This window comes from Pithys albifrons, chromosome 1, assembly GCF_047495875.1.
Source record: "Pithys albifrons albifrons isolate INPA30051 chromosome 1, PitAlb_v1, whole genome shotgun sequence".
Lineage (NCBI taxonomy): Eukaryota > Metazoa > Chordata > Aves > Passeriformes > Thamnophilidae > Pithys > Pithys albifrons.
In genome coordinates this window covers 103,996,638-104,013,044 of record NC_092458.1, presented here as the reverse complement: position 1 = coordinate 104,013,044, position 16,407 = coordinate 103,996,638, and the positions used below count along the sequence as shown (strand labels likewise).

The 16,407-nt window shown below is 36.6% G+C and overlaps 1 protein-coding gene across 2 annotated transcripts in view; it reads left to right on the top strand.

Moving 5' to 3' along the window:
* NCAM2 (neural cell adhesion molecule 2) overlaps window positions 1–16,407 on the top strand; it is a 286,120-nt gene that overhangs the window by 241,532 nt on the left and 28,181 nt on the right. The window contains exons 15-16 of one of the 2 annotated variants that reach the window (XM_071563041.1): window positions 3,496–3,676; window positions 14,990–15,105. In XM_071563041.1, coding sequence (XP_071419142.1) covers window positions 3,496–3,676; window positions 14,990–15,105 — 297 coding nt within the window. Of the gene's footprint in view, window positions 1–3,495; window positions 3,677–14,989; window positions 15,106–16,407 lie in introns of those variants that run through there. The other variant, XM_071563032.1, reaches the window with a different exon arrangement.

Here is a 16,407-nt window from a genome sequence, read left to right as displayed (position 1 = left end):
GAAAGCACTGAGAATAAGGGAAGACTTGAAGGGGGTTAATCACTTTTTCTCACTTTGTATGAGTTCCCAGAGAATGTGATCTTGGATATATTATAGAATGACCATTAAAGAGAAGGATGTTATTTTCCAGACTAGTAAAACTGGTGCCTTAACACTGGACTGGCTTTAACAACATTGTTATCAGCTCTACCCTCTGTTTTGAGAAGCAGAAAAGTCATGGTAGACTGGAGTTTTACACTGTTTTGTTTACTTTTTGTTGTTTGTTGTTTATTTGGTTTTGTCAGCATATTTAATGTTTAGGTTACAGCTGTCTTAAAAATCTAGCTCTTAGACACTTCTTAAATAAATTTGCCTGATGCTCATATTATAAAGCTAATATATACACAATTAAGAAATAATAATATGAGGGATTTGTGGTTGATTTTTTGTTTTGTTTTGTTTTCAGTGTAGTAGTCTGTAGCATTGTGGCAGATTTGTTTCAACCAAGGACTAACATTGGGAAGAGGTAGTTGTTAATCTAAGGCTTAAGACTAATGGAAGAGGGCAGCTGGATCCCCAAAAGCTGACAGTATGTTGACTAGGTTGTCAGTGGCCTTCTGTAAAGTATTTCTGCTTTATATGAAGCAAAAGTAAATGCAAATAAGGGAGCAATTTAATTTCTGGGGTTGCAGATCTGATTGAAGACTGAAAATGTGCATTTTTTAGTGGATAATAATGATACAACTGCTGATAGTAAATGATTATTTAAGACGTTTCTATTAACTCACCCCCAAAATTAGATTATAGTCATTTAGATGTTTCTTTCATTTGTTGTAGAACACTGTGCATATGTAGAGCTTTCTATACATTTTAAGAAGTATCAATAATAGAACAACCTAACAAGGTACAAAGTGATCATTTGTTGTTCTGTTTTCTGCTCCTTAAGCTTTCATGGGTCTTAACATACACAGAGAGATTTGTGGGCAGATTTACCTGGCAGACTCCTGATTTGATTCTTGTCCCTCTTTTTTCCATTTTTACACTAATAGTGAAATAAATTCGGACACATTACTGAGTTCTGCTTAGCAAAAAGTACTTGAAAATGCATTATAGCTGAAATAACAGCTATAAAGAAGGGCACTGCAGTTCTTTTTCTTGGTTGTTTTTATTTGATGGGTTGGTTTTTCTTTTCTTCTTAAAAATGCCAAAAGTAGACTGTATTCTGGAAGACTTCATCTGCTTGTCTTTAGAAAAACACATCTTGCTTTACACACACTTCATTCCTCTCCCTCCTAACTTGTGTTTGTCACTCTTTGTAAAATGTGACACTTTGTAAAGTGTCTTTGCACTCAGGGCAGGGACTTTGTTTCATTTATCTCAATTCACCCAGTTGGCTTCAGGTTCAGCTAAACCTAGGGTGTCACTTCTCTGGAATACCATGCAGGTATCCTATTACATTTAAGCTCTTTCATTATTTTTCACCTGGCCAAATTTTGGAGCATTTGCTTTTCACTTATTCTGTCTGCAAAAGTGCAGCCTCATACAGAAATCTACAACTTTCCTTCCAACTCTTAAGGTTATCCTACTCATGACATAATTTACAATTTGTATGCAAAATTTAGTCATGTATCTGTTTGCAGTGCTGTCTTTTGTATATTTTTTCTTATGTGATTTTGAACTCCTTTGGAATTCCCCAGTACATTCACATGGTATATGTGCATAATACCAAGTTAATGTTGATATTTTTTGGAATCTATCCGTATTTTTATTAACTTCTCCCACACCTCATCAATTGAAAGAGCCATAAAAATATGGTGCTGGGTAACATTGGTGTTCCTAATATTACTGAGGAGTATTTGCATATGCATATTGCAATCCATATTAGAGCCTTCTATTTCAGCAGTGTGATGTAAAAATATGCTTTATGAAAGGAGATTGGTATAGTGGCAATGTAAGTGGATTCATTCAGTGGCAGGTTAGATGACTGCAAAACAAATTACCTACTAGAATATGAGAAAATATCCGTTACAGAAAATACAAGTTTCACTGTATGATGAGCAAAGTATTTTTACTTTAATGTGTTTAGGAATTTTTCATGATTTGTAATGGGAGTACCATCCTGATGTTTTTCATTGGTCTGTGGCTGCACCAAGTAGGAGCTTTCACCTGGCTGCAAATATTCCTGAGAAGACATTTTGTGTGATTTTAATTATTATTATGTGACAATACCAATACTAGTGCAGAAGAAGCAAGAAAGGTTATGAAGAAATGAAGTCAGTATGGAAAAATCATCACACTCAGATCTGAAAATAGATATATTATTGCAGCAGTGCACATACAGGACATTGGTCTGTCCTCTGTTTGCTGAAGAGTGGGGACAAAAAAAAAAAAGGAGCATGATTGGTCACTGAACTCTCTAATTAGATGTTATTTTCTCTGAGACCTGTGTCAGTGAAGAGCAAGATGCTTCAGCAAAGAGCTGAAATATAACCTGCTGAGAAGCATAATAGTGTGCAGGGAAAAAGGTATACTTCTATGTATTATATGTTTGTTTGACTTTATTTTTCTCCATAAAGTTCAAATCCAGTGGTTAGGTCTGTGTTGCTTTATGGGCTGGTTAGCCAGGATTTGTCTCTTAGACATTTTCTTTTTGCCGTTATTGTAACTCATTGTCTAGTAAAAATAGGACTGCAAGTATTTTTACTGTTATTGGTGCTCCTTTGAACAAGACAACTTTTATGTTTGATAGTATATATTGTTTTGTCAGTTTTTCAGTTATTTTGTAATGTTTATTTGTATAAAGAGTAATGAAATACATTATGCATTCAAATGAAAAATTGCAAGGGCAAGCACTCCAACTTTATGAAGTGCCAGAATTGTTTGGAACTGAAGTCCTCATTATTTCCCCTTCTATAGATTCTTAATTACTGAAATTATGAGAATTCTTTGTTTCTCCAGAACATCATCTCAATGATTTACATACTTTCTCACTAGTGTTTATATGGTTGCATACAACCTAGTATGCAAAATGTTCCTATACCACCACATATTGCTACAATTTTCATTACATAACTAATGAGCTACATAAGCACAGTTTGATGTCATGAACAATTCAAGTTTGGGTTTAACAGCAAGATTCGTTGAATGAACATTGACCAAAGTGTAATTGAAATGTCTGTATGAAACAAACCTTTTACATAAGCTATTCTTAGCAGCATTTTAAAATAATTATCCTTCTGCTCTAGCAGATAAAAAACAGTATTTGATCAAAGAATGAGTTGAAGCCAAAAGGTTAAAAGGGTTGGTGACAAAATTCTCTAAATCCATATTGTGTAAAATTGATAAGGAGTGGTCAAAATTACAAAAACCCTGAGTACTCAGAACTCCAACATTATTTCAATGTTCATAACTGCTGTAAAGGAAATTCCATATTTTTGTGTATTGTGTAGATACAGAATTTAGACAAATAATACAGGAGTTGTCTGAGAATTTAAACAATTATTTTGATCTTTACAGAAAGATAAGGAAGACCAGTGGCTAGAGAAAAAAGTGCAGGGTAGTAGAGACCACATCATCTTAGAGCATCTTCAGTGGACCATGGGTTATGAAGTACAAATTACAGCTGCCAACAGACTGGGTTATTCTGAACCAACATTGTATGAATTCAGCATGCCACCAAAACCCAACATTATTACAGGTAAGTTAATTTCATTGTGTTTTCTCTATATGAATTACGTCCCACTCATAATACACTATTTTTTTTGGTTGAACATAAGGTAACTGAAATCTTTAACTGAAAAAGCCCAAGACTCCAGACTCCATTACTATCATGGACTCAATTCAAAACCTTAAATGGGACCATGACTCCCACTTTTCTCCTAGTAATCGGAAAATTTGTAACTGTAGAGGAGAGATTGAATCTTCAACTCAGATGATGGCAGTTAACAAAAAACATAGAATATAAGATACACATGCTATACATTTTTAAGATGCCTTCTACTGCCTACCATCTGTTGTAAGCAGCTTGTTTACTAGAATTCTTGATTTCAGTTCCATCTCTACGTGTGCTTCAAGCTGCACATGTATAAAGGTATTTATTATTGTGTCTGATTAGGTTAAGACTTCAGTCTTGTTTAGATACTGCCTGAATGATTCACCCTAATATGGTGACCATATTTACAAGCCTTAAAATCTATAGAAATGTTGATCATATTTTTAAGTGTCTAAATAGGAAGGTTTGGAATTATTTTTAAGAAAAACTGCATTGTAGTTAAGACTGAGTGCAAAAGTTTTAATGCTTCCCAATATAAAGTCATATTTGGATCAACAATGCAAAATTGTTTAGTTCAGAGTAAATGTAAAAGATGGTAATTTCTGAAGTACTATGGGTAATTTTAATTTTTATAAAGAAAATATCAGGAGGAAAAGATTCCTAATTAGGTCACTGTCATCATTTCTAATTGAAAAACTGGTGCTAAATCCTCAAATGTAGTATTCTCTGTCTACTGTATATCAAACTAGTAGAGTATTGGAATCAGATAAAAAATACCAAATAAATTTATTGGCTAATATATTGGAATATAAACAATATCAATACCTGTGTTTCAATCTGAACATCTGTGTTAGTGTAGTAGCAATGAGTTTGAGTGGGTCATGGACTCAGTCACCAGAAAAGTTTGAAATAACTGGCTAATTTTTTTCTGTCTGTGGCAACTTTTCGTTGAATATATTTCCGTGAAAGTTATCTGAAGATCTCTGCAACATTTTTAAGTATTCCATAGGAATATTTTGATATTGGAGGCATTGTTACTTGCATTTACAGAAAAGAAAAGGCATCTGTAATTCATTCATACGTTCAAATCCAATTCTAGGAAAGATATTTGGTTCATGCAGTTGAGTTGCAGTAGGGTTGATTTGCACCTTGATGGAAATTCAGGGTCTCAATAGGTCCTGTGTACTTGTTTTTAAACAGACAGTGCCTTGTGATTGCCATCATTCAGAAATAAAATTTCACATGATTGATAAAGACAAGTGAAAAAGAACTTTGGGAAAGCTTATTGTCCAGAGGAAATAAAAATATTTGTCAAGTAGAACATTAAGTATAAAAGTAAATAAGTCAAAATAGGTAAAAACTTATTTAGGAGAATGGAAGGGATAAGACACTTTTCAATTCTGTACATTTGAAACAAAAATCCTATTTTTTTTTTGCAATGCAATCTAACTTCAATCTGTTACAATTACATAAACTATTCCATATTAGTTCCATGGCTGCTGTAACAAAGAAACATGGTATGATGGTATGCCTCTGTAAATGGTCACATAGATGGTCTCTAGCCATTCAAGTAAAAATCATCTTAGTTAACTTATTTTCAGAAGAAAGATAGAACATTTTTGTCTAAACACAGTTTTATAGGTACTTAGGGGCTTTTTCCTTTCACTGCTCTCCCATAACCTCTAAGTAGATGTAAGAAGTCTGCTACAGTATTTAACTTCAGGTCTTCTTTATATGAATCATTACTGCAATTATGATTGTGGAACTAATTAGTTTCCTTGACAACTGTTTTCTGCAAAGCTTGAAAAGGGTGTGAAATTCCCATCATAAGAACATTCTGTAGGCAATTTTTAAAAGCATGTCAAAAGACACTTAGAATCAGTGGAATATTAGTGTTCATATTCATGAGTCAGCATAATTATTTTGTTTTGAAATGGCATATTATTATTGTGATATAATATAATATATATACATAACCTTGTTTCAAATATACAAATGTAATCTATTGAAACTCCATAGATATGGTGTATAAAATTCTTAACTTTGAGTAGAAATATTCTTTCTGATATCAGTTAATCACAATGAGGCTCTGTCTGCTTTGAGCCTTTAGATGTTTAGCTAGGCATCTACATCTAGGTTTGAAGAAGAACATAGGCAACAAGAAGGAAGCTGAGTAGACTTTTTAGTGAAATCTGTATCACTTCTCCTGTGCTTACTTAGCAGCTGGTGGTAACTGAGACTCCCATTCTGATTATTAATGTAATTATTCAAAAGGTCTCTAAGACTCTTAAAGGTATTTGCCTAGATCTGTGGAATTTCAGCTAAGTGTTTGTCTTGTCCTAAATGTAATTAAATTTTTAAAAAAATCTGTAGACCCTATGTATTCAAGCTCATGGATATGACTTATCCCAAGGAAATTTTGGGATCCTCTAAGTATCTTGATGGCTAACCTAACATACTATCTTGATGGTATACCTACCATAGTATTCTAGTCAAGATGTATGCAAGACAATGTAATGCGTAAGTGAACTGGAGAGAGGTGGAGGCAAGGATACATTGTCCTTAGTAAGGAAATGGGAGTTGTCACTAAAATGGGAGTTGAATTAAAACTTTGGTTCTGATTGCTGCAGAAGGAGCTTGTTTATGGTTCCAAGGGCCATTGGATACAAGGCGGAATTTGTAATCCCTGAGGGTAGGAACTGGAAGCCAAAACTCTACTTATGTGAATATGCAACTCCTGTGGATGTTGAATCCACAGCTTTTGCTTGCTAGGGGAATGTGCAGGTACCAGCTCCTGACTGGCAGTCAAATTCCATGATAATGCAATATAATGATCATTCTTTAATAGTCTTAGGTCTGGGAAGTAGCTTGAGGCTACATATTGCTGCCTGGCATCAGCCAGGTGTTTAAATGAGACAGACATTCCTCTAAATTTTCACATGGTTGGCCTCAGCAGCCTCCACTTAGAGACCTACTTGGTTTTGTGATGTCTGTTCCTAGGCCTGTGGCACAGTCTCCACTCACTGAGTCACTCAAATTTGTGATTGGTTCCTCAGGATTTGCAATCCTTTTAATGAAAGTTTCCTGGTTTTCTGAAGGGTTTATGACTTGAAACTAGCATTGACTTTAGAAATACTCAGCAAACTAACTTTCTAAAACACTTTGCTTTAAAAAACTGTATGTATAAATATATTCATGTACATGTATACATTTATTTACTACTGCATATTATATCTATGTATATACAATTCCCCTTCCTACTTTTTTGAGTTGTTTTCTGTGGTGAGCATTTCTCTATATGTATTTAACATTTTACTTAGGTGTAAAGCAGGGATTTTAGAATCATGCTTGAGGAAAGAGTGGCACAGTCTGAAATGCTGTATCTTACATGTTCCAACATCGCACTAGGGATGTTAGTTGGCAGTACTTGCAGTCAGGTGCAATTCTAGCATTGGTGTGCTTGCCTCTGAGTGAAGTCTTTATCACATTTTAAGTACCGATTGGTGTTATTTTAGAAAATTTCATGCAGCTTCTCTACAGTGTTAAGCTTCCTAGGGGATTCTCAAGGCAACAGTTTGCCTTACCTCTTTATCCATTAGGATAGCATGGACTAACCTCTGCATCCATAACAAGCACTCTTAAAGTGCCACAAGGAACAGTCAAATTCCATCAGTTCCCAGAGCCCATTTTTATGGGCCCTTTTATTCTTTCTGTGCAGAGCAGAATCCCTGTTTGTGGCCTGTGGCTGGTACAAAAGTGTCCAAATCTGCTGCCGTTATGAGTCATTACTATTGCAACCTAAAAACACATCTACATGTTTACAATAAACCTTCTTAAAAGAAAATGAAACTGAAGATATTAAAAAGGGATACTTTCTACAAGTGTTAGATATATTTTCAGAAATTAGTGGCTGAAGATTTATGCAGGTGTCATCTTCCAAAGGCTTTTATCCAGTCAGTGGTGTTACTTTGAGCCAGTAAGTATATTAAACATGGCTGCAAGTTGTGTTTTATTATAGTTTTTTTTCTTCTTCATTATAAGTGAATAACATGACATGATAGTGGAAAAAAAATAAAATATGGGGATAATAAGAACCACTTAGATCTGTTTTTTCTCACTTTGCAATATTGGTTGGTTTTGACTTCCAATACTGTAGGAACTGTCAGAGTAATTTTTTATTCAAATTGCTGGAAAAGTTTTAGTCCCTTATGCATCTCATTTATTGTTTCTTGGTGAATGTGTGTCACCATACTTAAAATGATACAGCAGTAGATGAAAGAGGAACAATAATACATGGAATTTTCTCTCATCACCAGTATGCCATGATACTCATCATGCCAAAAAAGGTCTTCATTGTTCCCGAAATAAAAAATAAAAATAGTTCTTATAATTTCTTCCGGTAGGTGTGTATATATTTGGTTTTGCCATTGTGCATATACATGTTATGGTGCATTACATTGACAAAAAGAAGTTTTGAACTATACAGACAGAATTTTGTTTGAATAGAAGCTGAGATAAAGTTTTTCATCCAGAAACTGAAAATTACTGAGTACAGCAAAACAGAAATAAGTTTCCCTGATGCTCACAATTTTCTTTCAGGGCAAGTCTTTTTATTTAATTTTGCTCAAAGTCATGCAATTCAATGATTTTTTTTGGTGTAGAAATAAATGCTGTATGATTCCATCTGGATAGGTGGAGTACGCTTTTGTTCTTGTCACATCTTGCTGCCAAGGAGTAAATTCTCATGCTGCAGGTGTTCTACTTGCCTCTCATATCCCTTCAACCCATGAGCAGCATGATACTGCCTGCGAGGATTTTTCTGTCTCTGAAAGGAATAGCCTCCATTCTCTGGAAGGTTTGACTGGACCTTGACCATACATCAGCTATGAGAAGCCAAAAAGCTCCCTTCTTCATTCATGCTCTTTAGTCACTATAAAAGTATTTAACAATTGTTGACTTAACATAGCTGTGAATAAACTTCCAAACTGAGTAGTTCTTGGGCCCTTTGGAGCACTTTTGTTAGATTTCAGATCATTTCAGGTCTGATCAAAATTAGATTTTACCTGTTTACAACCAAGCCTCAAGGTCAGGGTATCACATAAAGTCACACTTGCATGACCAAGGCCTCTTCTGTAATTTTCATTAACCTTTCTTGCTGCAAGAGCACTTTGCTGCCTCTTGTTCAACTTGATGGCCACCAGGACACCCAGGGCCTGTTCTGCAGAGCTATGTTCCAGCTGTGCGGTCTCTAGCCATAGACTGGTGACTAGGGTTGCTGTTTCCCAGGGGCAGGACTTTGTACTTCCTCTTGCTGAACTCCCTGAAGTTGCTGTCAGTCCATTTCTCCAGCCTGTTGAGGTCCCTCTAGGCAACAGCACAACCTTTTGGTGCATCAGCCACTCCTCTGAGATTGTGTCATCAGCAAAGTTAATGTGGGTACTCTGTGCCATCCTCCAAACCACTGATTATGTTGAACACTAGTGATACAATATTGGCCAGGACTAAGTGTCATTCCCTATGTGTGGCTTAGAAATTTCCTGTTTAAATCTCTGAGATAAGGCAGTAGAATTTTATTTACCAGTTTTCCAGGAATAACATTTTGGCCTGATTTTCAGCCTATAGTTTGTGACCACACACAGAAAGGCATTTTCAGCCTATAGTTTGTGACCACTTTGCCCTTCTGTGTGTGTGTGTGTCCATGCACGAACATCCATCAGTTCGTGGCTTCTAATGAACACAGTTGACAATTTCACTAATTCTTTCAGAGAGTGGAGTCTTCAAAACTAATACATTCCTGAATTTTATTTTTTAAACAGCTATCTAATGACAGAAATAAAATTTTCTGTAGCTCAGTAGGCAAAACGTTGTGTTAAAACCTTACACAATTTCAAAAATCAGAATATTTGGCAAATAAAAGTTATAACTTTCTGACCCTCAATCCTTACACCAGCTTAGGTAGCAACAGTAAATTGAAATGAAAAAAAAAATTATGAAAGTATTTTCACTGGCAAAGTTTCAACTCCAAGGATCTAAAATTGAATACCTCTTTTGTACGAGTCCATGCATTACAATATTACTATCTCTGACTAGTTTGGAGTTTAAATACATCTGAAATGAATCAAAAAATGCAGTAGTGAAAAAGGAAAACCTGAGGGATGTTAGTCTCCTTGCAGTTCTGATCATATTCACAAGGAAGAAAGAGCTAAAATATTACCCTTGTGAAGGTACCTGCATCGTTTTCTCATAGGTTGAAAGATACTGTAATTCCAAACTCAGAACTTGAAAATGAAGCCTTTTTTCTGACTTTTGTTCAGATCATAATTCTGAGCTAAAAGTGTAAAGTCTTCAGCATGTAATGGTGTGATGGAAGAATAAATTTTGAATTTTATTTTCTGAAGAGTAGAAGGGTAGGGAGATGAAATATGTCTTTGAGATCTCATGCTTTGAGAATGGGAGTTGGTAGGAATCACACCAGACAGATAAATTAATAACTAAAACTTCAGAAAGATGACAGCCTACACAAAACCTATTTGCTCTTGTTTTGCAAACTGTACTAGAATTTGATGAGTAAGAGCCATTTCTCATCAAATCCTGGAGATGATCATTGTTGAAAGTGATAGGATGTGTTCTTGCTGTAGGCTAAAACCAGCTGTGTTTGCTTCATTCCCTGCAAAGACTGAAGTTGTTCCATGAAAAGCAATAGAAATCCTGTACTAAAATTGATAGAACTTATTTGATATGGATCAGAAAGGGAGACAAAAAGGCTTGCACTATCAAAGATGTCAATAGGAAAAAAAATAGACTATATTTGGTAAAATCTACTTTTTATGGTACAGCTATCACAGGCATCACCTACAACTGAATAGCAGATGAGCAGTATAGAATCATAGAATCATAGAATCGATTGGGTTGGAAAAGACCTCCAAGATCATAGAGTCCAACCCTTGGTCCAACTCTAGTTCATTTACTAGATCATGGCACCCAGCGCCACGTCCAATCTGTGTTTAAAAATCTCTAGGGATGGTGAATCCACCACCTCTCTGGGCAGCCCATTCCAATGCCTGATTAGTCTCTCTGTAAAAATTTTTTTCTGATATCCAACTTAAATTTCCCCTGGCAGAGCTTAAGCCCATGCCCCCTTGTCCTATTGCTGAGTGCCTGGGAGAAGAGACCAGCCCCCACCTGGCTAGAACTTCCCTTCAGGTAGTTCTAGACAGTGATGAGGTCACCTCTGAGCCTCCTCTTCTCCAGGCTAAACAACCCCAGCTCCCTCAGCCTCTCCCCATAGGACTTGTGCTCCAGTCCCTTCACCAGCCTTGTTGCTCTTCTCTGGACCCGCTCCAGCACCTCAATATCTTTTCTGAACTGAGGGGCCCAGAACTGAACACAGTACTCAAGATGTGGCCTCACCAATGCAGAGTACAGGGGAAGGATCACTTCCCTGGTCCTGCTGGTCATGCTATTTTTGATACAGGACAGGATCCCATTGGCCTTCTTGGCCACCTGGGCACACTGTTGGCTCATGTTGAGCTTCCTGTCAATTAGTACTCCAAGGTCCCTTTCCGCCTGGCTGCTCTCCAGCCACTCTGTGCCCAGCCTGTAGCGCTGCAGGGGGTTGTTGTGGCCAAAGTGCAGGACCCGGCACTTGGCCTTGTTGAACTTCATCCCATTGGAATCAGCCCATCTCTCAAGTCTATCCAGATCCCTCTGCAGAGCCCTCCTGCCTTCCAGCAGGTCGACACTCCCTCCCAGCTTGGTGTCATCAGCAAATTTGCTGATGATGGACTCAATCCCCTCATCTAAATCATCAATAAAGATGTTAAACAGGACTGGACCCAACACAGACACCTGGGGAACACCACTGGTGACTGGCCGCCAGCTGGATGCAGCTCCATTCACCAGCACTCTCTGAGCCTGACCCTCCAGCCAGCTCTTAATCCAGGAGAGGGTACACTTGTCCAAGCCATGGGCTACCAGCTTTTTCAGGAGTATATTATGGGAGACAGTGTCAAAGGCCTTGCTGAAGTCCAGATAGACCACATTGACAGCTTTCCCCTCATCCACCAGGAGGGTCACCTGATCATAGAAAGAGATCAGGTTGGTCAGACAGGACCTGCCCTTCCTAAACCCATGCTGGCTGGGTCTAATCCCTTGTCCACCCTGAAGGTGCTGTGTGATTGCACTCAGGATGAACTGTTCCATAACCCTGCCAGGCATGGAGGTCAGGCTGACAGGCCTGTAGTAGCAAGGGTCCTGCTTGCAGCCCTTTTTGTAGATTGGGGTGACATTGGCCAACCTCCAATCATCTGGGACCTCCCCAGAGAGCCAGGACTGTTGGAAGATGATGGAGAGCAGTTTGGCAAGCTCTTCTGCCAGCTCCTTCATCACTCTGGGATGGATCCCATCTGGTCCCATAGACTTGTTAGGATCCAGCTGGCTCAGTAAGTCGGTCACTATTTCCTCCTGGAATACAGGAGGGCTATTCAGCTCCCTCTCCCTGTCCACCAGCTCCAGAGGCCAGTTGTCTTGAGGGCCACCTGTCTTACTGGTGAAAACTGAGGCAAAGTAGGTGTTAAGTACCTCAGCCTTCTCCTCATCTTCCTTAACTATATTTCCCTCCAAGTCCAACAGAGAATGGAGGTTTTCCTTGCCCCTCCTTTTGTTATTAATGTATTTATAAAAGGACTGTTTGTTATCCCTAACTGAAATAGCCAAATTTACTTCAAATTCCACTTTTCTTTCCCTAATTTTTTTCCTGCATGACCTAGCTCTATCTGTAAATTCTTCATAAGTAGCCATCCCTTTTTTCCATAGTCTGTAAACTTTCTTTTTATCCCTGATTTCTTGCAGAATCTCCCTATTTAACCAAGCTGGCCGTCTTCCCCTCCGGCTGGCCTTTCGGCACACTGGTATAGCCTGTTGCTGTGCATTCAAAATCTCCCTCTTAAAACATGTCCATCTCTCCTGGACCCCCTTGTTCTTAAGGGTTGTTTCCCAGGGTATGCTCTGAATCAGTTCTTTGAATAGGCCAAAATCTGCTCTCTGGAAGTCCAAAGTAGAGGTTTTAATGGTGGCTCTCCTTACATCCCTGAGGACTGAAAATTCTATTATTTCATGGTCACTATGCCCCAGGCGGCCTCCAACCACTACATCATCTACCAGCCCCTCTCTGTTTGTAAACAGTAGGTCTAGCAAAGAACGATTTTTTATTCTCAGAATTTCTTCTTCAAAAGGAATTTAACTTAATTTTTTCTTTTGCCATATAAATTTGCTGATGTTTTTGAACTCTGTGAGGTAAAATAAAATCTTCATGGATGTAGAATGTTGAATACCAGGCCACACTTTACAAGTATGGTACTCTTATTTGCCAGAACTATTTGTTATAGGTAATTGACAATATACTGTTTCTTTATAATTAAAATAATCCTGAGTGCCAATTAAAAGATGAAATTGTTAGGTATATACTGTAAAATATAAAAGCTGAGTTGAACACTGATGATTTCTTCAAAACTGTGTGTTATTGAAAACTCAGCATTAGAAATATGGGTGATGACGGGATAAAATCCATAATTGCCTTACTTTATTTATATTACTGTCTTTTCTACTTGACAGTTACCTACACTCAGATGTTTATTTGTGAAAGAATAGGGACATTCCTCTCAATAAGAAGATAATTCATTGGTTAAATATGCATCCATGTCCCAAAGGCAAGTTTCCCACACGAATATATTCAAAAAACAACAGCTTTGTCATTTAAGCTAAATTTCAGGTGTGTTGCAAAAAAAAAACCAGAATATTCATATCCTAAAACATAAAAGTTCTTTGATTTTGGGTAATGCTTAAATTCTGCTTGTCTTGATCATGTATTTGTGTATTTATCTTCCATTGGCCTCTCTTCAGACTCTGACCTCTCTACATTGAGAGACATACTCCAATATATTTCTGTTTGGATGCCAGAAAGTATCCTCTACACTGATTTCAGTCTTAAGTAAATTATTTTCAAGCTTAAATAATTATAATAAGGGACTGATATTATACATTTAGCTTAATAGTTTTCTTCTGCTTCTATTACAATTTCTTAAAATTCACTTTTTAAAGCAAATGAATGAAGGTGTAACTGAGGTTATTGTTCATACTACAAAAGATTTTCTATATTTACATTTCTTTGGAAGTGTCTTTTGAAACAGTAGACTAATACTGATATTAGTTACTATCCGTATAATTCCTCTATTACTGTAGCTGGAAAAAAGTAAAATCCAGTCAATACGCTATATTTCATAAACTTGACAGTAATATCTGCCAGAAAGTTAACTTTAAATATAAATATTAGTAGAAATATACCTGCAAACTTCATATATTGCACCAGACTGCATCGAGACATACAGTCTGACTTTAATACCTAAGAAATAACTTTGTTCCCACCGTAGTATTAAAGTCAATATTTAATTACTCAGGTGCATGTGCTAATTGCTTCCTATTTCAAGTGAACCTCTGTGCATAGTATTGATGCCAGTTTTCCCAGTGGCCTATTCTGAACTCCTATGATAATTCAAGAACAAGATAAACTCATTAGGCAAGGAGAAGCAGATTAACAAGTGTGTCTCTTCTTTATCCCTGTACATGATTGGAACCTTCTTTTCGTGTACTTACTGACGTTTTTACAGTTTCTCCTTTCAGTCTGTAGGCTGTTGTGTGTCCTTGCTTTAAATGGTTACTATTTCTGATAGATGTTATGTAGTAGTTTTGTGAGTTCCAAGTACCTCCAGCATAAAAATCACATGGAAGATTGCATTTAGATTGGGCTTGGCTGAATTGTTTTGAATCTCAAGGGGAAGCAAGAAACATGCTTCAGGCTAAACGTTTAAATAAATTGTTTGAAAGATAGCCCTAAGAGTTTGCCACTTTGGGCGCTGTGGAGAAACACCTGTTGCTGCTAATAAGGTACATCTTTCCCACAGTTTTAGTATGTTATAAGCCACATTTGACCAGAGCATTTGAATGTTTACCATTTCATCCACACTTTAATCGTAACTTAATGTTTCTGTTAATGTCTTTCTAGTGATTGTCTTTGGCACAATGTAAATATTAATTATTTTTTCTCTTTTTTTCTTTCCCACTGTCACTTTTTTCCTTTTGATACTTTCTTTTTCATATTGTCTCAACTTTTTCACTTTTTTTTCCTCAAACTTACTTCTTTTTCACACTCTTGATATTCTCTAACAATTCTTATCCACACAGATAGATGCTGTGAAGCTACTAGACATGAAAATGGAGGCCAGTGCCTGCAGCTGAATGCTGCTGTTTTCTCTTTCATTGTAGTCATAAGTTTCTGGTGCATGTTCGGATACTGTTGATAAGGTGATAAATATGTGCTCTTCCTGTTCCTCTTAATTTTATATTTATGGGGAAATAAACAGAGACCTTAAAACATTGTACTTTTCTATAGCTCTTCTAACGTTTCCATTCCTAGTTAAGATCCTAAACAGTGTAATTACTTCAGACTGTGTGTGTAAAATTCATCATTTGGATTTTTGGAAACCTTGTGAGTTTTCTGACAAATTCAACAGATAATGCTTGACCCTTCAGTCTGACAGAACTTGGAGAATGTGACCTATTGAATTTGATCAATGTGATATGATTCTCTTTTCTCAACTATATTTTGATTATGAGAAATCCATGCAGAGACCTTACCATTGTGATCTGCATGACTTTCCAGGTACACCATCAATTGATTTTGCATGAGAGCAATTTTATTATTTATTATAGTAACACTTTGCAGAGAGTTCTCCTTGTATTAGTTCTTTCTATAATGTACTTAAATTTTATGCTTAATAGAAAGGCCAGGTTGGAAAAGGCTCTGAACAACCTGGTCTAGTGGAAGGTGTCCCTGCCCACAGCAGGGGAATTAAAATGAGATGATCTTTAAGGTCCCTTCCAAACGAGGCCATTCTATGATTCTATATGTCTATAGAACTGTTTTCAACTTTCTAATGGGTATTAACAAAGATTTCTTCTCTAATTAATATATGAATTCATAGTGGTTTAATTTCATATTCATTGTCTGTGCCTCTTCACTGCCATGTGTTAGCACATAAAATAGGTCCTTGCCCACCAAACTCATTTCTCCTGACTGTAATGGTGACACATTCAATTTTATGATACCTGTTGGACTTGAAGCTCCAGGGGGTTCAATTTTGACCTGTATTGAAAATGGAATAAGGTATTTTTTTCCTATTTTACACATTAAAAGCATGGCTTACAAGCTCTGCAGCTAGAGCAAGGTACACAGAACCTCAGGAAAAAAATTATTCTATGTACTTAGAGTCCACAGAGACTTTTTGTAGATATTTGGTTTTAAAATTTATATAGTCATCTAAGTTTATGGTTCATTTCGCTGTTGCATACAGACTAACCCAAGAAAGCAATGCACTTGAAAGTTAATGCAGAATTAAATATTAAAGATCCTTCCCTTCAAATTATTACTAAATATACAAAATATGATAATCTGTACCTGTTGGTTTTCTTTTTTCCCTCTTATAGTTTATACCTTTTGGGGTTTAATAAAATCTTATACTTTCAAAATTAGTTGTTTAAATTTAAGTATTTATATATCTTCACCCAGTTATGGGAATTTCTTATCAAAAATATTATGATAA